The following is a 24,262-nucleotide window of genomic DNA, read 5'->3' on the forward strand; positions in this document are numbered from 1 at the left end:
CCATCTATGGTTATCCTGACTCCAGCTGGTTGACAGAAACTGATTTCTTCTATCAATGAGAAAATCAAGGTTGTGAATATGGAGATCATAGACTTTCTAAATTTCAAGAAGATTTTCACTTCAGACAAGTCATTTCTTGTGGCTAGGAAGAAGCCTAGAATAGCGATGGCGAGGATTTCCTGATCTCGGAAGTTGTTCATTTGCAATTTCGAAAATAATAAGATTCAAACAGCTTAACTCATTCCCACTTTTTAAAGCAAGATCCATCCTGCCGTTGAGATATCTGTATGTCTTCAAGGTTCTGGCACTATTTTATAAGAAAAGTGGTAACCATGGACCTGATGTAGGCCTACCCTATTACACTAGGAATGCTGAGAGGGGGTTCATAACATTGCCTCGTTCTCATTGTACTTTGTTTCAGAAGAGCTTCGTTTTTTTGGGCCCGAAATTTTTCAACTGTCTTCCCACTGAAGTCAAAAATGTAGCTAGTATTGCTTCTTTTAAATCTAGATTAAGATTGTGGTTGATGAATCGTTCACCGGGAGAGATTGAGGATCTTTTTGGAATTTTAATCTGAACTTTATTCACGCGTTCTTCTTTTTTTTTGATACACCATTGGAAGGTGTAAGCTATGATTTAACAAAATCAGCTCCATGTTGTATGAGTGTGTTTGTGTGTGTGTGTGTGTGTGGTTTTAATTATTTATTATATTTACTATTTGGTATCATTCATGTTCATTGTCATTATTATTTTATTCCCATTATTTTCAGTTTATAATATCTCATGTGTGTACGCTAAGCGAATTCCCTATTTTATTTTCAATTGTGAGATATGCTCCTGTTTGCAGACAAAGTTCACTCTTTAGCAAACAGTATTGTATTCTTTGACTGTACACTAAGCATTTTTGTTGAATTCAATATTTGATTATTGTTATTCTGTAATGTACTTGTCATAGAATAAAGATTTATTTATTTATTTATTTATTCTATAAAACTTCTTTTGATGATGTGGACATCAAAAAAGTTCTTCTTTGTCGAAATAGTCGAAGGAGCAATAAAACAATGCCAGAGACTTTGAACCCAACAAATGACACACAATTGCAAATCAGTAGTAAAAAACTCGAGGATTTGGAGACAGCACTACAGTTTTTGCCAAGTGAAGCACACTCTTTCTATAGATCATTGGCTTATCAAGAAATGCCAGATTTCACGGATGAAACAGAAGATTTGTTCATGATTCAATTTCATCATACAAAGAAGAATGATACATTACTTGAATGCATTTTTTTGAATTGACTATTTCCGCTTTGATTCAACTACGATTCACACAATTCCTACCATAACCTTGACAACAACTTACTTCATTATACACTCTTTAATATTGTTTACATTAAAGATACAGGGAAAAACATTCCTGACAATTTGGTAAGAAGGAAATAATTTTTAGTACTGACAAATTACAAAAACTGTAATATTTTTTTATGTTATATTTTTCTAAAATAAACTAACTGTTGTTTTTGTGGATTTAGGAAGGAGTTAACTTCATTCCTTGAATGCAGAAGAAAGAGAATAGCAGAGTTAATAATAGTAATTCCTCCACATGCCAAACCATTCTGGTTTCAAGAAGTAAATATTCTTGAATGATAAAAATATCATGAAAGAAAGCTATAACAGCTTATTTCAGAAAGGGACCTGAGTCAATTTTTATCTATTTTCAGTTTATGCTGGATTCAGTTACTATGGAGGTAGACACATAGTTTAGTGCAGAAAAGAACCCGATTCAATGTCTATATCACAGAGAAATCATATGACACATACTATGTTTATTGCAGAAAGGGACCCAAGTCAGTGACTGAAGTACTTTTATGCACTAAAGTAGCAAGTTGGTAAACCTGCATCTTGTCCGCTACAGCGCTACATCAAATTTGATGATGTTGTCAAGTCAAATATTTTTAGTCTACTGTACAGCATGAATACAAAGAATGAACAAGACCTTCACTTACAAAGAATGATTGAGTTAACAGACGTTAAAAAACATCGAGCTCGTCAACAAGATGCTAAATTAAAGGATAATACATTCAAGTATCATGTTCTTCTGCAAGGAATAAAAGTATTGGTGTGTAGGAAAGCATTTTTTAGACTCTATGATGTAAGTGACAAGCGCATCCGTCGCATCAGAAAACTTCTTTTAGCTGGAAAAACGCCAGTCGATTTGCGAGGGAAAAATACGAGTGGTAATAAAATACAAGCAAGTGAAACAGACAAGGTGCACAAGCATATATCTTCCTTTCCAACGAAAGAAGGACATTATAAAGATGTTTTGTACCTGAGTGAAAGTTTGTCAATTCGAAAAATGCATGAACTATTTTGTGAAATGCATTCTGAAAGTAATATTAAGTATAATTTCTATTACACGTACACGTACTTTAAGGAAAATTTTAATTTCAGATTTGGTCGGCCATCTAGTGATACATGTAACACTTGTGGAGAAAAAATGGAACGTATAAGAGACCCTAGACTTAATGAAAATGCAAAGAAGGTTTGTGCAGCAGAATTTATGTTGCACAAACGTCGAGCCAAACGATTTTATCCATCAATGGCGAATTCTAAAAAATTATCAAAACAAAATAATAATACTTTAGGTTTGGTTTTTGACTTTATGCAGAATATAGACTTACCAAAAGTTCCAGTACAAGAGATGTATTACCTCCGACAATTGACAGTGAACAATTTTTGTATTTATAATTTGAAAACAGATAATGCTCAGTTTTACCTATATCACGAAGGTCAAGCAAAAAAAAAAAGGAGCAAATGATGTTGCTTCTTTTCTTGTGGATTACATTGAAGAAAATGTCCCACATTCAGTTACTGAACTTCATTTATTCTCTGACAATTGCCCCGGGCAAAATAAGAAACATACCTTAATTCGGGTCCTATTAACTTTAACAATAATCAGCTGTGTGAATTAATTCTATCTGTGAACAGGAAATCCCAAAATACAATGAAACTTATAGACACTGAAAATATCAATATAATTTTGATAATTGGTGGCCTAATGTATTCAAGAAAAGAGTCGCTTCAACTGAAAGTGTAACTCTCTCATGGAGAAAGCGAGAATCTAGCTACATCAAAGTATCATTACTTTGAATATTCTTCTGACAAAAAGGGTAATATTAAAACTTCAGAATTCATCCATACTGATAATGCTGACAATGATTCTGCTTATTACTATTGTAATTTCAATGTCTCTAAAGTTGATCCGAATACAATACAACTTCCTCAAGCACTAATTCAGAAATGATACCTTTGAAAAAAGAAAAAATTGAAGACTTCAAGAAAGCTTTGAAGTATGCCCCTCATGAACATGATGAGCCTTTTTATCAAAAAATAATACATTTTTCAGAGCAGAATCAATAGAATATCAAAAAATGTGAAGTTATCTGCTCTTATATCGCTGTATTTGTGTCATGAATAATAAAATGTAATTGAATTTCTTATAGTGAGAGTTGATAATTTTATTGCAGAAAGGTACCTAAGTCCATGAAATACAGGGACAAAAATAATTTTTATACTTAAACTATCTCATAAAATAGGATATTATGGGTACTAACAGACTTGTACAGATGTAGTTGGCATAAAAAAAATCATCAGGTCGAAAAAATTCTGATTGTTCTATCCAGACAGTTTTTTGGAGTTCCTGAAAAATCACTAAAAGTGACTCAGGTCCCTTTCTGAAATAAGCTGTTCCTATGTTGGGCCAAGTTTAAAGTTTCTAGCTAGTGTGTTTATTCTTCTTACATTTTTTTAGGGTTTTTTTTGCTCTTCTGAAAAATCAATGAAATGGAGTAAACATCCTTGACCTCTCAGGTACACAGATATAAATTGGTGCATGATGAAATAGATAAAAACTACTATAGGTAATTGTGCTTTGAAATTGATGTTCTAGATTAGAATATGGAATAGCCTACTACAGAAAAACTCCTTAAAATATACCTCATGCAAAAATGGAGCAAGAAAACTTCTCAAGTTCCTTACACAATAAATAATCATGCAGCCTCATTCTGCAATAATTGGAGAGTTATTTTTGATAACGGTGAGTATTCCCATCATACAATCATCTACTTTGGTGCTATAAAATATTATTGCTTTAATACTGTTATCCTCATTCTTGGGACGTATCATAATGATACCCTTCTCTTTCAACATACTTGCGTTTTCAGTGGTAAGATTCAATCCAGTAATCTCATTCAACTTTTGCCAGTAATGACTGTCTGAGAATTTGTATTGTCCATGTGGTTCACTATACATATAATGATAACTCATGCTAGTTTCCATGCTGGGAATTCCATTTTTTGGGTGATCACACAACTTTGACATTTCAGTGTAATCGTCCATCATTTTTTTCATCCGTTCTTCGGTCGCCAAACGTTTGATTGCAATGCTAATAAAAACGCTTCTTACTTCGGTTTTTTCTTCGATTCCATACTTCTTGTTGAAATTTTCGTGATCGAAATCAGTTGAATTCGCATGTGCTTCATCTAGAGAATACAAATATTTACTCATTATTTCATCAAATTCTTCAGCTAAAGAGTCGCAAACAAATTTTGTCATGTTTAGAAATTCGATTGAACAATCCGCTGGATATTTAGAATTGAAATCACTAGCCAGCATTAGAATTTTCCTCATAGCTGCGTCATCTGCATCCTTGCCAGTACAATGTTTGATTGCTTTTTGAGCAGCCAAACACAGCTGCCTGGCTACATCAAGATTTGAGTCCAGAAAATGTTTCTGCGATGCCGATGTAAAAACAGATTTCCAATCTTCTGCATGGAACAATTCACGCAACTTATCAATCGCATGCAAAATCTCTTTCCCAAAACTTTTCCATATGAACTCTGAAATAGATATCATTTCAATAGCAAATTTGTTCCATTTCATTCCAGATGAATGAGCATCTATAAGGCCACTGATACGTTTAGCAATTGTTTCCAAGTCGGATAAATTCATGTTGGGCATAAAATTGATTATGGATCCCAGAACTAGTCTACGTAGAATTTCGTAGGTGTTTGTGTCGAAAAATTGTGTGATAGATTTGACAACACTGAAATCGGTGTTATTAGTGGAGAAAAAGAGGTTTGTGAGATCGTCAGAGGAAGCAATCTCCTCAATCATTCGATTAGCTAGGTCTATTGATAGCAAGGCATTGAGGAAAAAGTAGCAGGCACTTGAAAACTGCAAAATATCGGACATTTCTAGAGTTCCATCCAGGACTTTTACAATAACTGTGATAAGAGTATTGACACCGCTTATGCCACTGAACGCCAGTGAAGAGAAGTTGATGATTCTCATAGCTACAGCTTCACTCTGGGTAACTGCCTGACCAGCTCTGATCACTGACAGTCCTTTAGTGACACCGACCGAAGCGATGCCAACTGTAGAAGTGATAACATCCAACCACACTTTCCTCGATTTCGGATTCTTCAGACTCAAACTCTCTTTATGCACACCAATATCCACCAGCCTGTTGACACCTCTCCCCAAATCATAAGCACCAGAGGCTATAATAGTAGCTGTTGCGCCCCAGACAAAAGGTGCTGCAATTGGAATTGCCAGAGAAGCCAAACTAACCCCTGTTGCACCCAGGCCCAGCATCGAACTGGTAATATCTAAACCAGTCAGTATGTTTCTACTCATCTCGCTTGCTGGAGATTTACAGAAGCCAACATCCACAAAACCATTACTAGCCGAGTAGAATCCGTTCAACGGATAGCACATCACACATCTTGGTAACTCATTATTATTCAAAAAATCATTCCAACACTTATATGTACGACAATTAGCATCTACGAACAAAAAATCATCCAAATTCTCGTTGACATTATTCAACAGTCGAAACACAACTGCAACGTTGTCACCTTCCTTGCTATGCACATATATAAAAATGCATGCTAAGTGTGTTTCCTCAGAACTATTATCTTCCTTCAAAGAAATAATATGATTCTTCAATTTATTGATATGATTTGTTTTTTCTTCAGAATAATTTAAATCAGAGTCTTTAATTTCTGTGGGTATACCATAGAGAGCGAATCCTATTTTCCTATCGAGTAGATGATCGGGGACTATGTCCCAATACCTGTCACCCAGAGAGTTGTACTGGTTTTGTTGATATTTTCTGGCTCTAGTTCTCCAGTCCTGGTCAGGTGGTATGGAAATCTGAAAATAAAATCATAAATTTGATATTTCAATTGAATTATAATAATACAGTAAGATATGTAGCCTACAACCACAACTTAAATACTTTTTACATATTTGTCATCTACTTATTTACTTACTTTTTACTTCTTCGGTCCTCCCAACGGTCCTATGTCCGAGGAGTCGTCATGAATTGTATTCTGGATTAGTCCAGGTGTCCTGTTGTATGTTCTTCAACATACTCCGCTATTGTTTAGTAGGGTCTTGACATGAGGTATGTCTTTAGGTTTTTCCGGAATGTCCTTGTAGTAGCTGTGGTTTTGATATATTGTGGCAACAAATTGAAAAAAAATGCTCCAGTGTAGGCTGGTGATTTTGCAGTCCTTGTGAGGCGGTGTTGAGGAAGGTCAATATTATTCCTGGCTCGTGTATTGTGCGTAGCCTATGTAGTTCACATCTCAGCATAGGGTTTGTCTTTCAGACCACTAGTATTGTCTCCATAATATACAACGAGATCACTGTCAGGATATTATGTTGAACAAAGAGGCTCTTGCAGTGATCCAGCATATATATTTTTCTCAATATTGTGCGTATAGCTCAGTATTCTATTGAGATTTACTATTGTTGCTGATCCCCATCCGACGCCATATTTGAGATGAGATGCAAAAAGTGCATATGGTAGGATGTAAATGCTGTCTTCTCATCTGTTATATTGCGAATTCTGCGGATCACATACACTGCCGAAGACAGCTTTTTACACAAGTTTATCTATGTGATTTTGCCATGTGAGGTTTTTGTCCACCATAGTTCTCAGCAATTTTGAAGTGTCGGCCTCGTATTGTTGTTTTCGATTTGAGAATGTAAGACACACTGTTTTTTTAGTGTTGATGGTGAGGTTTAATTTATCGTAGATCCCTTTGATTTCATTAAATGCAGAGTCGATTACTTCTTTTTTTGGACATTTCCTTGCTTGTGGGCATAAGTATTGTTTTGTCGTCTGCAAACAAAATGCATTGTTTATCAGACTCTGATTCCTTAGAAAAGTCATTATATAAATGAGAAATAGCAGGGGGCCCAGTATCGATCCCTGTTGTACGCCTCTAGTGACTGTTTGTATGGATGATCTATAGTTTATTACATTGCTGCTATTGACTTTATGTTCTACTTCAACATATTGTTGCCGGTTTGTGAGGTAATTTTCTAGCCAGGCAATTGCATTTCCTACTATTTGTAGTTTCTTGAGTTTGCTTTTTAATATAATATTGAAGTCTATGGTATCAAATGGCTTTTGCAGATCAATGAAGAGTCCACAGGGGGTTGGTTTCATGTTCTTCCCACATTTTTGTAATCTCATTGTGCAGATTTGATATTGCAGTCATTGTGCCGACGAGGTTCTTTCTGAATCCATGCTGTTGATTAACAAGTAGATTGTTGTTTTCAAGATGGGTTATAAGTTGATTATAGGCTGCCCTTTCAATTATTTTTGATGGTGTTGGTGGATTAAGATCAATTCAATTTCAATCAATTTTATTAAAACACACAAAACAAGACAAAACAAAATGACAAAGAATTACAAAACAAATAAAATACAATAAAATGTTACAAATATAAAAAAACCATAGGATTTGTGGTTGGGTGTGTTGGAGAAGAGAAAAAAAGAGAGGAAGATACCTAGCCAACTATGGTTTCCCATGTAATAGGCAGGCAAAGAAAAGAAGAGATAACAGATGAGGAAAAAAGGGAAGGGAGAAATTGGGGGGAAGGAAGAAAAACAGAGGAATAGGTACGCAAAATAAAGGCAAGCGAGTCCACTGAAAAAAAACTAATGAAAAAACAATGCTGGAGCAGAAATCTTGAGTCTTATATATCTAAATGTAAGAAGAAATTACTGTATGTCCAGTTTTTTACATCCAGTTTAATTTTTCCACTGATCTTATTGTCCATGAGAAAGTGATTTGGAATAAGGTTTATTATTTTAGTACCTACGTAAATTAACTGCCTCCTTATACATTCAAAATTAGTGTTATAGGCTACATATTTGTTAGCAGTGGCCCTTAGATTTTAATAATTAAGTGTAGAGTTTAATGTGAGAGGAAAATCGGATCTATATTTTATCAAGTATTCAATTACGGTTTTTATGTACAATTGACGTATTGTCATGACTTCAAATCACTAAAAACTATATCCGTTGGATAGAACCTTGGTTTGCTTAATATAGTTTAAATTATCAGTTTTTGTGCTGCAAATAATAAAATTCAGCAATATGACAGTTGAAATAGCCCCCTCAAACAACTATGCCATACTGCAGAATTGACTTGACTAGAGCATGATACATCATTTTCAGGTGGTTCTTATTAAGAATTCTGTTAATTTGGTAAAATTTAAAAGATAAATATCTCATTTTTCTACATATGTATTTAATATGAACATCACATTTAAGGTTTTCATCAAATATGATTCCCAAGTACTTAGTATTAGTGACTTTTTAATGGTGGGACAATCACAATTACCCAAGTTTAAATTGCACTGAGAATGTAGTCTCAAATCTTGATTATCGTTGAGCTGCCCTACTCTATTTGCAGAGAAAGTTATGTAATTAGTTTTTTTTCAATATTTAAACATAAGGTATTCTTATTTAACCACTTCTTATTTAAAAACATATTATTTTCAGCTATGGTATGAACTTCATTCCATGAATTACCATGAAAAATAGCTGCAGTATCATCTGCAAATGATATCACAGTTGAGTTCAGAAGTCTTAAATTTAAAAAGTCATTTACATAGAGTATGAAAAGGATGGGAGGAAGTACAGTACCTTGAGGAAGACCATAAGAAGTTAAGTTAGTTACACTAGATTGATCATTTATGATTAGGGACTGGGTTCTATTACTCAGATAGCTTTTGAACAATTCAAGCGAGACTCCTCTGAAACCATAGGACTCTAGTTTATTGAACAAAGTATTATGAGGTATTGTATCAAAAACTTTGCGTATATCCAGGAAGACCGCATTAGTTTTTTTATTGGAGTTTATTTTATCAGTTAGTTTATACAGTTTTGGAAACCGAATTGGTTCTTGTTGATTATTTTGTTAAGATTCAAGAAAGAAACAACTCTTGACTTTATTAGTTTCTCCATTATTTTAGCAAGGTTGCTGATAAGACTAATCGGTCTATAATTACAGGGATTAGTCGGGTCACCTTGTTCGAATAGAGGCTTTATTTTGGCTGGTTTGAGGTGCTCGGGAAAATATCCCTCTTAATCTTCATTAGCAATCGGTCTGTAATTTCTGGGATCGGTTTTGTCGCCTTTTTTCAGTTTAGGATAGATCTTTGCCATTTTCATGAAGGAAATTGCTTGTCTAAAAGACGAGTTAGCAATGACAAAGAGTGGCTTTTTTAACTCGCTCTTGCAATACTTCATTATTTTTCCTGTAATTTCATCATATTCAGCTGAATAACTTGGCTTTAGGTTATAAAGAAGGCAGTCAATGTCTGATTCTGAAACCGTGGAGACTTCGCTAAATGGTGGATCATGAATCACGTCATCCTCACTATTTGTATCATTCATGCTTGACTTTGCTGGTGGTTGCGTGAACAGAGTATTGAAGATGTCACTGATATGTTTGGGATTTGTTATTTTTTCGTTTTCCGAGTTCAGCACTAGGTTGTCTTGTACTCTGTAAAGTATCAAATTTGGGTAGATAAAAATCCCTAACCGAAATAGTAATAGGTCTGAAAATAAAGTAACTGGCTAATATCGCCAAATAGATAATAACTAAGATTAGATAGCCTCAGCTTGTTCTGGCTAAATGGTACAAAAACCTAAAAAGGATTTGAAGGAATTTTATTGCTCATAAATAGATTATTATATAAAATATCTGAAGATTGAGGTTAGGTACATGTATTCACGGATCGGTGACCTAGAGATCGATCAAACCGAGAAACGTAGAATCTGACCAAAACCCCTTGGCAGAGCTTTATTGCAATCAGATGGTGTGCAATGTGAAAAAACATCTGATCACGTGGCTAATTATTAGGTAGCATGGAATTAATATTAATGTATAGAATATTAGCTAGCATGTAAAGAGCATAACAAATAAACCAAATAAAAATAATTTAATGTATTCAGGAAATAAGAGGTACCAGGCGCATGAATACCGAATAAAATTTGCATGCACCAATAGTAAAACGGCAGTTAATAGGCGGCAATTGTAGGCCAATTCAAAAATATTTATATATATTTCTATAAATGTTCGGAATCTATGTTGAATTGTTGTATAGTCTATGTTATCGATATGGCTCGAAAGCAAAGAAATTATTAATCGTACAATCTAAGTAATATTTTTGTATTTTTTGTAAGATCTATTTGAACCTAAATGGCGGAGGACTAAGATATTCAAATTTTATGTTAATTTGAAAGTCGGAAATAAGATTTGTAAAATTGAGAAAGGAGAACCAGCACTCGCCAACCAAATGCCACCAGGAGAGGACCCCAAATATTGTAGAGCGTAGTACCTTGATAATGATTTTGTAAAAGTTAAAGTTAAATTAAATTATTAAATTTCTTAAAAGACTTCGTGATGCTATTGTGAAGCAGAAGTCATTTTCATTTTTAATTAAATTTATAACCCCTTGGAGGAGACGATTCCGGCTACCATATTCCCGGACCACATGGAGTTGGATCGACATCGGCGGCTTACAAGAAGATTTTCGACACGTGAGTGATAAATTTGAATTAGTGATGGGCGCCCTAGTGCTTCGAATTAATCTAATGATCAAAGCTAGCTCGTCGAAAGGGTTTTTATTATAAATTAAGAAATTAATAAGAGTAATACTTGCGCAAGTAAAATTAGTATTAAAGGTATTTTATTGAAAGAAAAATATAGATCAATATTTCAGAAATTTCTATTAAATCAAAGAAGTATAAAATCTAGGCTATTAAAACATATGCATATGATATTTAATTTTTTGCAATACAATTTGCGATAGTTTGTTACAAATCTAATTCATTAGATGAATGGCTCTACCTATTCCGTCAGGTGCCGAATCTTGCACCCTGAGATAAAAATATATATTCGATACAAAGAAATCTACTAAGTACTAGAGATTTTAATATATATATATTTGGATTATTAGTGGCTAATTTATCAAGCTGATCTTAAAGCACACATTTTTAATTGAATTGTCCAAGTCGACAAGTATTAGCAAGCGCATATCGCAGCTACATGCAACAGAATGCATATGATTTTAAGATAAAGGCACATGGTAATGATTCGTGCCATAAATCTAGAATATAAAGTTTAGCCTGTGATATTTTATTGATTTCAATTATTGTTCTATTTTTATATTATATTTTTTTTATCGCTCTTTATATATTTCTTGCCTCGATTTATTTTTTGCATTATTTGTGTAATATATGTATGAAACGTTTATGGTGTGCAATTTATTTATTATTCCTCATCACTATTGTATGAGTATCATATTTATACATATTTATTTTTTATTGAATTACAAGAGTTATAGGAGAAGCCCATACCTAGGCCTATCAAGATTTTTTAAGACTGAATACTATTAGAAAACCACGACCTAATTATATAATTATATCAAATCTCATGCTTTACCGACTGATGCCAAGCAGGAGGCTAATCGTTATTTAAATATAAAGAATAACGTGACAACTCCTAGCTTTTTTTTGTTTCTTTCATTGTTGATTATCTTCCAGAGGATTTTCGGTTTGTTGTCTGTCTGTTCAATTCTACCTCTTATCTGTAGCAATTTCTTTTCTCTCACTTCAGCGTCGTGAGCCTCTTTTGTTAGAACATTCTTCTTTATCTTTCAGAGAGCCTGTTGCCAAGAACTGGTTATTTGCTTGAAGTAATTTTTGTCTCAATGTCATTGTGTTATCGTCCCAGAAGATATTTTTTTCTGATGTAGTAACTTTTTCAATTCTCGAGGCATTACACTATCCATACTTATCCGTATGATCTTCAGAAAGTTATTATATTTGTCATTTGCTTGTGGAGAGTTTGTCACCGTTGTCCAGTCATCTTGTTGAAGTAATGTCTTGAGGTGATTCAGATTTTCTGTCGAGAAGTTTCGGGTGTGTTTATATAATATAGCAGTTTCATATTCCACTTTACCAGTTATTTTGCAGATGATAGTGTGATGGTCAGAAATTTGATTTGGATATGCTTTAGTTTCTATTGATTTTGTTTGCATAAATGTGATAACATCCATCAATGCTAGTGGTTGAGTCTTGAGTGATTCTTGCAGCTGGCAGCCAGTAAATTTGGCAACCATGTTGAGTCAACATATTTTCGAGGTCCTTATAGATTTGGCTCTCTGGTTTTAGAATGTCTATGTTGGTGTCACCGAGGACAACTACTTTGTAGCGCTTTCCAGAGTATTTTTGAAGTAGACATCCAATTGTGGATAAGAATTCATCCTCTGTCCTAGGATATGAAGACCGGAAGGTGCCAATAACGATCAGGTTCATCTGTACTTTCACCGTAACCGTTTCAAACAGCTGTTCTGCGGGTGCATGTGGTTGAACTAAGTTCAATTTCTCAATGCTTAATAATTGTAGGTTACTTCTTTTATACATGGCAATGCCGCCCCATAGAATAGTTTGCAATAAGATTGTAGCCAGTAATATTGGTATTTAGCAGGTCTTCCTCTCTGAGCCCATTCTCCGAAAGAAAAACAATATCCTGGGTGTATAGATTCAGTTAAACTTCTCCAGTTTTGATTGTAGTCCTATTTGTAGATTTAGGTGGTAGATGGTGAGTGATTTAATTTTCCTATTGTATGTCCGTGTTATAGTTGTTGGCTGTTTTTGTAATCATTAGTGTGTGGAGTGTAGTGTCTATCGAATGGATAATACTATACTGTATAGACAAAGTCTCCTTTTACGAACGGCATCATGTAGGTACAAGATGAAAAGTCACATCTTACTCCCACACCAGTGCAGCAATGTAGATTTGAGTGTGACAAAGTACTTTGTCATACTCCGATACGCAGCCTAACAACACAAAATGATTGGTACGCTTTATGGAGGTTCAGTACGACAAAGTAAAAAATAAGTTGGCAAACCTGTGTGGTTAGACAGTTTATAGACCAAATTGAATACTCCTCTCCTCGTCTAGTTGCCGTGAAACAGAGGCAGTGAGTCTGTCTATCACACGACAGGTGAAACACAAGTGGATTTTAAACTAGATTTTCCTTTGGAGGTCGACTATTCATTGAATTCAGTTCCTGATTTCAGCCAGAATATTGGAAAAGTGCAGAATGAACTTATTGAGCGGAATAAAAAAGAAGTAGATGAGCTTAAATCAATACAGAATGAGGTGAGAAAACAAAACGAAGCTATTCAGAGGAACGCCAAACGGATGGAAAAATTGAAAAATGAATTGACTAAATTGTCTAAGAGCATTCATGACTTGATGCAGCAATCTATATCTAGGAATGTAACAGCATCAAATGTTATGGCGTCAACAGCAGAGGAGGTAAAACATCACCCCAAGCTAATGAGCATTTGGTCGGATAGTTATGGTAAAGGTTTAAGAGAGCTACTAAAACCACGTTTACCGAAAACCGTGACTTGTCTCTCTCATGTTTATACAGGAGCACCTTTTGAATGTATTGCTGATGGGATGTTATCCAGCTCTGATCGAAAGAGGTTCAAGTCTGAGGATTATTTGATAATAGTAGGAGGCACAAACTCGGCTCATGAATGCTTCACTGAAAGGGATCTAGAGATTTATATAACTAAACTGGTTGAGGTGGTCGAGGCATATGCACACACAAATATTTTGATTACGAACATACCTTATAGGTATGACTTGTCAGAAAAATCTAGAGAAAACGTGTCAATTAAAAAAATAAACAGAGTAATCCATTGTCTCCCAATGTATTTCCGAAATCAGTCAATAAGTGTCATAGGCCTATGGACGGTGCATAGAAGGCTACACACACAACACGGACTCCATTTGAATCAAAACGGAAAGAAGTTTTTAGTTGAAGAGCTAATTAAACACTTGACTAGAGAAGAAGCAGAGACTGAGTCATATAGAGCAGGAGATTCAAACACCGTATTAACGAGAGATACAATAACCCCTTCAATAAGCAAGAATGCTAGAGAAAGAATTCCAGTGATCGAGTTGTTAGAGTCTTCAAGAAGTAGAAATTTTTTAGAGGTCAGCGAGGCAGCAACATCAAAAATTTAATATATTTATGTGGTCAGAATACAGGAGAGAGAGAAGTAAAAGTTCAGTTCAAACTGCTTCATTATAATGTAAGAAGCCTGAGAAATAAAACAAATGAGTTAGCTGTTGAGCTAGAGAACTTGGAAGAGAATAGAGAGACATCGGGAATGATTGACTTTTTATGTTTCACAGAGACTTGGCTGAAAGAGATAAATAGTGTGAAAATTCACAATTTCCACCTAATTTCCTTTTTTAATAGACAAGATAAAGAGGGGGGAGGAGTAGCAATCTATGCCAGAGAGGGAATATCAGATGTGCCGAATTTTTTTTTTTAAATTATAACTTCTTCAAGATAAAATTTTATTAGAGTGCTGGATTAACGTTGTGATTTTCTCACGGTATCGGAGTAGTTTCATAATGTCATTCTGCGCATTACGTAATTAAATTCTAATATTTCCTCTATTGTTTTCCAATGTTCTCCTAGAGTACTTAGAATTGTTGTAGACGCAAAATCATCATAAAAAATCAGTTGAACGTCCATTCTATTGCTGAGTCTTCTACTTTGACAGAGGGATTTTTCCTGTATTCTTCCTTGTTAGTTTTATTCCTTTCTCGTTCTATTGAGGGAAATTATTGTTGTCCCCACCTCGTCCTTTGTAATTTGGTATTTTTTAATGCATAATATTGCCAGCCCTGATACCTATTTTTGAGCCTGATTCGGTCGACTTGGAGACCTGAATGAGAGACCGATTTTAGATTCTGTAGAGTACAGACATGTTTTCTGAGCTTAATTATTTATTGGCCTGATTGAATAATGTCTTTTCCAGACAGTTTTTTGTTCTCTCCTGGAGACTAAAATTATATAATCGGGAATCATGTATTCCGTCAGTTTTTAATCGCTTATCTTTTCTTCAATAACTTATTTATGAAGTATTTTATTTAATTCAGAGCGGTTGACTGCTGCACTTTATCATTATTGTATGCTATGGATTAGTGACAGTCGAAAACCCATTTAAGGGTGAGTAATGAATATTTTATAGTATTGTTGTATTGTCTTTATTTTAATAATTTTGATATTACAGGTAACAACCCCTGATTTAACAATTCTTCGTTTTTGAATATTTTATAATCGAATTTTTTATATCTCTGACCTTTTGTAATTGTGAGTAAAGTTTGAAATACTCACTGGTTGTACATCAACTGCAACTCTGTAACTGTTCATCATTCTTTTAATTAGTAATTTCTCTTGATAATCCCATTCATTATAGATTTCAAATTCTACAATTAAAACCTATAATATTCATCTAATTTTATATTTAATGTAAATTGTATGTATTGTATTCATTAGATGATTTCTTGAGAAATCATTCATTGAATACAATATTTAGTGTGTTATTTATTTTAGCATTACTAAGTAGTTGTGACTTGTGTTGCAGGTTTTTTTGTGTGTGTGTATTCTTGAATACTCATTCGAGGATCGTGCTGTAAATATGCCTTGCTGTCGAACGAGGGCTTACGAATTCGCCGACCGAGATGGCCGGTGATATCGGACATCTGACCTTGCCATGCGGGGCTGAAAGACGATCTTCGATCTGACGCCACTAGCCCGTTGCTTGGAGGCCATCACCCTTCATCCTCATCCATCACCCTCTGGACACCGGACTCGAGGACGACAGATCTTAGATAAGTACTTGATACCCCCCACTACAATATCAGATGTGCCCCCGTAAATTTGGTCTCTTAAAGACGTATTGTATTTGGTCTCTTAAAGACATGTGTATTCGGTCTCTTAAAGACAGATTGATTATTAGATTATCCATGTAAAGATGTATTTTGTAATATTCTCTATATTATTCTCATTATTATAAGAGCAGTCAGTCAACCGCATATCTATGTTTTTAATTCCAAGACCCTCAAACCACTAGAATTAGGATCACATTATTGATCAGATGAAAATCTGCAAACCTCAGGGTCTAGCACAATTTCAACAACTAAGCCTTCTCCGACAAAATCATTTGTCACCAGGAGATCGGCTTACAGCTACAAGACTGGAGTTAAAACAGGCTTGTGAGGTTGATTTTGAGGTGGCAATGATTCAACACATGAAATATGCTGTCATATGTATTTACAGACCCCCAGATAATAACTTCATGAGCTTCATCGACAAGCTAGAAGAGCTCCTATTCAGCCTGGCAAATAAGTTTGAAGCTTATATTGTTGTAGGAGATTTTAATGTAATTTTCTGGGAAATTCAAGTAAGAAGAAAAAGCTAGAGAGATTATTTTCAGTTTATGGTCTGACAAGCATCATAAAAGGTTGTACAAGAGTGACCGGATCTTCCTCTTCCCAGATTGATTTATGCTTCATTTCACCTATGATAAGGAATGATTATGTCAAGCTTGTTGAACCTTGTTGGGCCTCTCTGATCATTATGCTCAACTGATGAACTTCTCAATTCCAGTCATAAGTCACACCTCACAGGACCTCTACGCAACCAGAATATTTTCTAGCAATGCTAAACAACAATTTAAAGATCGTTTGAAGAGAGTCGATTGGTTAAGCATTTTCAATACAAATTATGATTCAGCAGATGAGAGATTCGATAAATTTTCAGGATGTATTTTGAAGTTTATAATGAGTCATTTCCAGTGGTTTACTTGAGATGTGTTAAGGGTAGAAAGAAATTGAAATGGTTTTCGCCTCTGCTTCGATACCTTTGTAATATTAAAAGAGATTTGCTACTTTTTGTGAAAAGCCGTCCTTCAGAAACATCGTATAGGAACAGTTAAAGCTGCTTGACAAAACTTAGTAAGTATCAAATAACTTACTCGAAAACACAGGATGCAGGGAATTTACTAGCATTCTCGAACAATAAATCAAAAATTATTTGGAAGTTAATAAAAAATGTGACTGCAAAAACCGAGATCAAAAGTCATCAAATTTCAGTAAATGGCGTCCTAGTTGATTCAGCACTTGACAAAACTAATATCTTCAACGATTACTTCATAAACACAATGTTCTGGACAAAACTTCAAGGGCTCTACATCTTCAATAACTTTGCTCGAAAATACTGACAGAGTAACCTCAACATTAGAGAATTTTCCTACTTTTTCTGAAGATGAAGTTTCTGCTACTGTCGAAGAAATAAAAAATAAAATGACAAGTGGCGTTGACAGTATACCCTGTGCTTTAATGAAGGAATGCTTCGAGCCGATAAAGAGTGTAATGACTCACCTTGTGAATGCGTCGTTCAGATCAGGAATCTTCCCTAAACGTTTGAAATTATTCCCCTTCATAAACAGGGTGCAAAAAATGAAATAGCCAATTTTAGGCCAGTATCAGTGCAGAGCCCCTTCTCCAAGATATTTGAGAAATTGGCACAAGAAACAATATCCAGTTACCTGGAGAATAATATGATTTCGTCTGAATGTCAATTTGGTTTTCGTTTGGGAAAATCGACAATCCTTGCAGTAAATGATTTTATTAACCAAGTATATGACTCACATGACAAAGGGAAAAAAGCTCTAGGACTCTTTGTGGATATAAAAAAGGCATTCGACAGCCTTAATCATGAAACTCTGATGGAGAAAATTCATTTTTATGGTATCAGAGGGTTGGCTTTTGAATGGCTGAAGTCTTTTCTTAGTGAAAGGTCCCAATTAGTTGAGATTGAAGAGAGAAATGGGGGGAACATCAACTACAAATATCGGTCAGAAATCCAGCAATTGGAAAAAGGAGTGCCACAGGGAACTATACTTGGCCCAATATTGTTCTCACTGTATATTAATGACTTGCCCGGAAATTTGCCCTCAACCGTAAACAGTGTATTATTTGCTGACGATGCTAATTTCCTACTGACAGGTGATACATTTGAAGAATTACAAATTGAATGAGAAGAAGTAATCAAGTGCATGAAGGAGTGGTGTGAGGCTAATGAGTTGACAGTCAACGTAAAGAAAACATCCTATATGAGCTTCAATATTGGCTATTTTGACACACCCAATAACTTTAATTTTGCTGTGGATTTGACAAGTATAATAATGCCAGTGGAATAATGTGGATTCTTGGGAATCAATGTTGATGTAAGACTGAAGTGGAACAGTCACATTGATCAGGTGGTAAAAAGGCTCAATGCAGTGGAGTTTGCAATATCAAGATTGATAAGGGAGGTGGACCAGAGAATAGTTCGAATAGCGTACTATAGATATTTCCAGCCAGCTCTAACGTATGGCCTGATATTCTGGGGTGCGGCACCCGCTTCATTGATGGCCTTCAGAGTGCAAAAACGGCTACAGAGAATGATTTTTAGGAAGCCACCAGGAACCCCATGCAGAGAGTTATTCAGGGAAGCTAAGATCCTGCCGTTGCCATGTCTGTATATCCTAGAGGCTGCATTGTATGGATTTTCCCGCAAGGACGAGTGGACTACAGGCGCTACCGTACATGGCTGCAGCACACGGGCAAGGAATATGCTGAGACTCCAACCTCATCGAACAAGATTTTTTGAAGCTAAGCCAGAGCATGTCAGTCCAAGGATCTTAAACGCACTAACAGTGGAAATTCTCGATACTTCAAATAGAAGAACATTCAAGAGACTACTGAGGAATTGGCTACAAGAGAGATGTTTCTACAGTTTACTGGAGTTTTTCTCATATACAGTGTGAGAAATAAACCTAGTAAAATATTATAATATAGTTAAGATGATGTCATCTTTATTTTTTGGACTTCAAATATTCACGGAGATTTTGATGACCTGACAGATTGTATGATTTTATTGTAATTGGCAAATGCGAAACATTTGATGTAAAATGTACATGCATGAATAAATATTATTATTATTATAAAAGCACCATGAAGACATCATTACAACAGAAAATTTCAAAATGGTGAATAACGCTACAACATTTTTTAAATTGAGATTTATTTAAATTCCAGTCAACATAGACATAAAAAGTCAATTTAGAAATAGGTAATTTTTCTGTACATTGAAATACTGGTTGAAGAGCTCTCAACAATAAATTTTACATTTTTCATTGAGTTCATTTAATTTCATTGAGTTTCATTGAGTTTCATTTTGATCCTTGAGTTGTCCTTATGTGAAATGTGACGACAATTTAGTTGGTGATGATGGTTGAATCTGAAATATGGTGTTTTCTACAATACAAGGAGCTTTGTTGTCAGGTGTACCTGGAAATCTATATGGGATAGAGCGCTCTACCTGATCTCAGATTGTAGAGCACAAAAATACGCCTAGAGGAATCTTGAATTATATAAAAAAAATCAGAATTACAATATATATTGCAAGCACCAATGTATATAGTGACTGGACTATTATAACTTACATCCAAGAAGTCCATGGCATCTATTGCAATAAGCTCATCGTCTTGCAAGGAGTTACGTTTTTCAATACTCAGTTTGTTCTTCCTGGCAAATTTATGTATCCCTGGAAAAAAATGTAAAATGTACATGCATGAAGTATCAATATAAAATTATCAATATAAATATTATCAAAAGTATCAATAAAAGTATCAATATGTAAATATTGGAATATAGAACTAAAAGAATAGAACTGAGTTTGGCTTCTCTAATAACTTTATTGTGACATCTTACAAGTAGAGTCAACTTTTATCCAGGCATCGGGGCGATCGCCCCTCCCCCCCACTTTCCGAATGGTGTTTGAAAACATCTAAAGTTACTCAAGTCCAGTCAATGACTTTCAAAGACATGAAAAAAAGGGGGTGTGCTTGAATTTTATATTGTAGTTCTGATTTTTCAATATATTGTTTGGATACATAAAAGAAGTCCAGAACCAATTATTTCATGCAAAATTTCCTCGAGCAAGATACACGATGGCCCAAAAACCTATTATTTTCAGTTCATTTTTCGCCAAGCATGACACAAAAATTATTTTTCGCATTATTTTAGAACATGAAATTCTTCATTGTCATCACATCAAGATTTCGCACCATGATATAAGTTCATTAGTTCATGTTCTATAAGAGTCACACGTTAGATGCTCTAATTTAGTGGAGAAGCGCTAATAAGGACACCTCAAGGATCAAAATTTCAAACACTTATAACTTTTAACACAATCATCCGATCTCACTGTACTTCGGCTCATCTCGTCAAGATAGTTCAAAATCATGCATCATAAGTCGAATTTTATCAAAAAATATAAAATTCATCCCTGCGTGTAGTTTAACCAGTATTTCAATACTCAAAGAAATAAATGACCAATAATCCAGAGTATATCGGTGACCGATTAGTATAAAAAAGGTCTTGAACTTAAATTTTAGAATTGAATTTTTCTCCTCTTTTAGTTGCTGTGAATGGAAGAATATGATCGTAATGTAAGATTCAATCATTAAAAAAATCAAGAAATCGAAGATACTCTCCTCATATCAACTGTCTAGGAAGTTCTATAATAGAAAACAGTGATTCAAAATGAATTTAAGGCGATTGAGCTCGTAGAGGATGGAATTGTCTACAATTTGGAATCAATCATGAGTTCCTATGATGTATCAGACTCATTTTACATACTCTTGATTAAAAGAAAAATTGCCGAAAAATGAGAAACTGAATTCGCTATTTTTAAAATCGGCAGTAACTTTCTAATGATACTGAAATCGAAATTATTCTTCATTGTAGTGGAAAAGAAAATATACTTTTCCACATCCACATTTTTAAACGTCATCCGAAGTATTTTAAATTTCATCCAAAGTATTTCACAAGATACACAGCTTTGAATATGGAAATTGGTCATTTTTTAGTAAATTGGAATACTGGATAAAGTAAACTCAAGAATTTATTGTCTATTTTCTAATCGAATTTTACTCATGATGCATGATTTTGCACCGCCTTGATGTGTCGAGAAGAATGAGCTATGGTACATTGAGATCTGATTATTGTGTCAAAAGTTATGATTGTTTGAAATTTTGGTTCTTGAGGTATCCTTATGCGCGCCTCTCCACTAAATTAAGAGCATCTAACGGGTGATTCACATAGAACATGATCTAAAGAGCTTATATCATGGTGCGACATCTGGATGTGATGACAATAGAGTTGCTGATGATGAAGCAAAAACTAGGGAGTTTTCCAAAATACAAGGATCATTGTTGTCAGGTTTACCTGAAAATCCGTAGGAAATAGAGTGCTACACCTGTAGAGCACAAAATTACGCTCAGAGGAATCTTGAATTACGATATACATTTAAATGGTAACAATAGGAAGATATTAAAGTTGTAGATCAAAAACTAAGAACATAGAAATATATGTTTTCTTAAAATTCTACATATTTTGGAGAATATTGCAACTCAGTACTCATTGAAGATAGAAAGTTCCGAATGATCTCAATTTATTAGGAATTTCATAATCTAAATAAAAGGCGGGAGCAAATTTTTCTGATCGATTACAGGATTTGGCGCAAATAACTAAGATCTGGAAAATGAACAGAAAAATACGAGGTTTTTGGTCCACTCTGTATCTAGCACAAGGAGAATTTCCCATGGAAATTTTGGTTCTGGATTTCTCTAATGTATCCAAACAATAGGTATATTAAAAAATCAGAACTACAATATAAAATGCAAGCTGCAATGTATAATTATAGTGACTAGACTACTACTGGAGTTGCAGAAATACCAAAGTATAAAATGACCTTGGCATTTAAATGAACAAATTTAAAACTCCAATCGATTTCAACAAATGAAGCTCTCAAATGCTGTTTTCGATTTAAAAACTTCAAAAATTTTCCGTGTGGTAGTGGTGTCGAGGGGGGGGGACCCAATCGCCCCCACCAGGTCAGAGTCCAAAGTCCTGGATCCGCGCCTGCTTTTATCTTATACCACGATAGTATCACCAGAAACATAAAAGAGCCTAGTTAATATTATTGATCTGTGATGCCTTGATGATCAAATTAAATCTCCTTTTATTCTTCAAAATGCACTTTACAATCAATTTTAAAAGAATTTACAAGAACACCCCAACAAGACTATATGTTTGTGTGTAGGGGTGAGTTCTAGGTAACCAACTGGATCTAGATCTATTGAGTTTAATCAATTTATAGGCTTCATTGGCCTGCATAATTTTCTAGTACAGAAGTAACTACATATTATTTGATAAATAACTAACACACATCAATAACATAGCCTATCATAATACCAAAACTTATAGTAGGTACTGTAAATTATAGTTATAAATCCATAACATTGATCTCAAGGAATAAATTTAATAGAAATGAAATAGAAATAATAAACATATTGAAGATTTCGTATACACGCTCGAGGACTATTTTCCGCAGACGCTGTCAAACAACGGCCTATGCCTACAGTAGTGGGCTATCTAGAGTATTTTGCTCTGGTTGTGAGGCTGCTGCAGCTGAAATTTGTTTCTTAGGGGTGTCCCAAAGATCTTTCAATGGAATTTTAAAGATAGGTAGTTCTGCATGTGTAATTTCAGAGTTCCTTTTGTTGTTGTTTGCTACCATTGTTACTCTTCCATATTTTTTTTTCATTTTTGATCTTCATCTTCTGTTAACTGTGATTTTTCATGTATATTTTGTTTTTGAAAGTTTTGCTTGTATTATTCATATTATCTGATATTTAAATATTGTATATTGCTTATACTTGTTTTAAGTTAATATGAAAGACTCAAGCCAAAGAAAAGTTGTAAGTTGGACTCAAATCTTTTTCATTAACTTCTTTTTCATTTGACTGGCAGTAGGCCTATAAGTTGCATGATTAAAGGATCGTAAATATTTATAGGACAAAAAAAATCAGTTCATTTTATGAAGAAAATAACCCATAACTTGAGGTTTATTGTTTTTTATAACAGCTTGATGATTTTTTGTGCAGGCTACCGTAGGTAAAATACTTTTTCTAAAAGTAAAGTTAGCCAATTTGTAATTCAAAAACTAGGATGTTCTATTTTGAAGGTAGGAAATGAGTAGGTACAAGCCTAGGCTGCATTAAGCAGTTAACTCAATTAAAAATACAATTTCCATAAATTTCACAACATTGCACTTTATACTTTGCCTACCTAACTTCAAGCCTTTGGAGTTTGATAATTTCGAATTAAAGGTTCTTTAGGTACAATAAGCTTATGATTTTTTAGCAATAAGCACAATGTTCTACACTTAGCAAATTTATTTCAAAATATGGTTTCCATAAAATAATAACTCATGATTGAAGATCTGACACCTATACTTACGAAAAAAGAAAGATGTGAAGCAACTATCCATGATTGAGAAATATTATATCTTTGTTTCAAGGATGAATTTAAACAGCATCACATTTTACTACCAACTAATTTGAAATACTATCATGTTATAGTTAGTAAGAAATTGTATTTTTTGTGACTTGCATCCGAATTGCCGAATGCACAACAAGCGTGACAGGTCCTGAGTGTTTAATTCTTTCTGTCACAGTGAACTCTAAACTAACTGGAATGGACTAGCAACACAAAAAAAGTGAGGCAGCTGGTAAAGATAGGCAACCCGCATTGCTGTGGGATTCGTTCATTTTGTTACGCATTGGCTCTTATGGGAGAATGCATTGCACAGTCTCAATTTCTATTTTATTTCTATATTGTATGTCTTATTCCACGGAAGCGTTATTTTTCCTTTATTAAGCAGTTCATTGTTAACGTTTTGAGAGCAAAAATAATGAAATAGGTTGAATATTAATAAAGAAAAGAATTTTTTTATTTGTGACTGCAGTAGTTTTAGTACCTATTGTCAACTTTTCACAAGCATGGGAATAACTTTGGGCCAGATTTAAGAGAAGCATATTATTTATTTATTTTTATTTATTTAACAAGGACAAATATAAACTGTCATGAAATGATTGGGAATGGAAAAACAGGCTCATAGTC

The 24,262-nt window shown here is 34.4% G+C and overlaps 1 protein-coding gene across 1 annotated transcript; it reads right to left on the minus strand.

Moving 5' to 3' along the window:
* Positions 1 to 597: 597 nt before the first annotated feature.
* LOC111051069 lies at positions 598 to 23,831 on the minus strand. The gene is made up of 3 exons (XM_022337494.2): positions 23,600 to 23,831; positions 19,738 to 19,838; positions 598 to 6,212 (listed from the first exon to the last, which is right to left on the minus strand). Exons 1-3 carry the CDS (start codon positions 23,628 to 23,630, stop codon positions 4,056 to 4,058), a joined length of 2,289 nt encoding a protein of 762 aa, XP_022193186.2. The 5' UTR covers positions 23,631 to 23,831; the 3' UTR covers positions 598 to 4,055.
* Between the last annotated feature and the right edge of the window lie 431 nt (positions 23,832 to 24,262).

The sequence above is a fragment of the Nilaparvata lugens genome, chromosome 2, assembly GCF_014356525.2.
Source record: "Nilaparvata lugens isolate BPH chromosome 2, ASM1435652v1, whole genome shotgun sequence".
NCBI lineage: Eukaryota > Metazoa > Arthropoda > Insecta > Hemiptera > Delphacidae > Nilaparvata > Nilaparvata lugens.